Below are 1278 nucleotides of genomic sequence, written 5' to 3'. Positions count from 1 at the left end.
TTTTTAAATATATCAGTATATTAATATTTCAGTAATTTTTAATTGTTGATATAAAAATTATTGTAATATTGATGTACCGGTATACTTAAAAATTTTTCTAATAGTTATTGCCATCCATAGGTTGTGCTAAGAGCCTTAAGTATGTAGGACTAGTTTGGCTAGATGCACAAATATGCAAGTGCTTGTAGGTACATTTTGGGGTACGGTTCATCATATTTGACTCTTCTTTTTTATATGTCATTTATTTAGCTATGAATTAAGCCAATTAACCTTATTCTATTTTCAGAGAAGCTGTAAGGAACGAGAATAAATGCAAAGAAGTTGAAAATCGAATAGATCATAAATAATAAAGCAACAGGAAGAAATAAGACAACATGGAAAAACATAACTAAATTAGACTAGATGGTGAATTTCAGACTCCTGGCTCTGAGGAGTATCATGCATGCAAGTCTTAGTTTCCAAAGTTAGATCCAAAACGAGGAAAAGGCATGGTCATGGTGGAAGAAGGCATATGAACCATGTGGTGCATGTGTGCACCTTGATGATAAACAGGAAATGACCCACGAAAGGGAAGAAGATGATTTGGCATGTTTGAGTAAGGACAGAAGTGACGAGGACCAAGCTCAATCGCTCCCATGTTAAACACTTTGTTCATTCTTGAGAGCATCCTCTCTCGCTTGTGAGCATTTTGATGTCCTCCCAAAGCTTGAGAACTCGCAAACTTCTTGTAACAGAATTTGCAAGGAAATAATCGTTGCTGCTTAGGGCGATTTTCCACACCTGCGGAGCAGTTATTATTGGAAGATGGTTCATCAACCCTTTCCAGGTTGAGGCTCAGGGTAAGCAACAACTCTGGATTATTATTATCCATGATAGGTTGCTCCTCCTCTAATTTGCGCTTAAGCATGTTTGACATTGTTTTGAAACTGCAAAGAAGATTGGTGTTTGTTTAGATTTTTTTTGTGGTGTTTTGTTGAGTTGATAAGAGCTTATTTATAAATATTTGAATGCTTAGTAAAAGGAAATATATCTTGGAGAAATGCATTGTTTAGCTAGACTTAATACCAGAAACTTGATAGGGAGAGGATAAAATTTTGTTCAATAAACCATGACGTGTCACAAAACATGGTGCGATTAATGTGTAGTAATTTTTTTTCAACAGCGTTCGGTGTATGCAAAAAATAAAGTATTAGTATAAAAATATAGTTTAGTCAATTATATTATTAAATTTTAATTAGTAAAACATATTTTTAAAAAAAGACATTTTAAACGTTTTTA

General features: G+C 33.5%; 1 protein-coding gene across 1 annotated transcript; it reads right to left on the bottom strand.

Moving 5' to 3' along the window:
* LOC107620206 (zinc finger protein 2-like) lies at positions 452-916 on the bottom strand. The gene has a single exon (XM_016322406.1). The coding sequence runs from the start codon at positions 914-916 to the stop codon at positions 452-454; it is 465 nt and encodes a 154-aa protein (XP_016177892.1).

The sequence above is a fragment of the Arachis ipaensis genome, chromosome B10, assembly GCF_000816755.2.
Source record: "Arachis ipaensis cultivar K30076 chromosome B10, Araip1.1, whole genome shotgun sequence".
Classification (NCBI taxonomy): Eukaryota; Viridiplantae; Streptophyta; class Magnoliopsida; order Fabales; family Fabaceae; genus Arachis; species Arachis ipaensis.
The sequence above is the reverse complement of the archived record's forward strand: the minus strand, read 5'-3'. Positions and strand labels throughout refer to the sequence as shown.

What these genes read in the sequence shown, in the direction of transcription:
- LOC107620206 (XM_016322406.1), bottom strand. Translation starts at nt 916, where the DNA reads ATGTCAAACATGCTTAAGCGCAAATTAGAGGAGGAGCAACCTATCATG.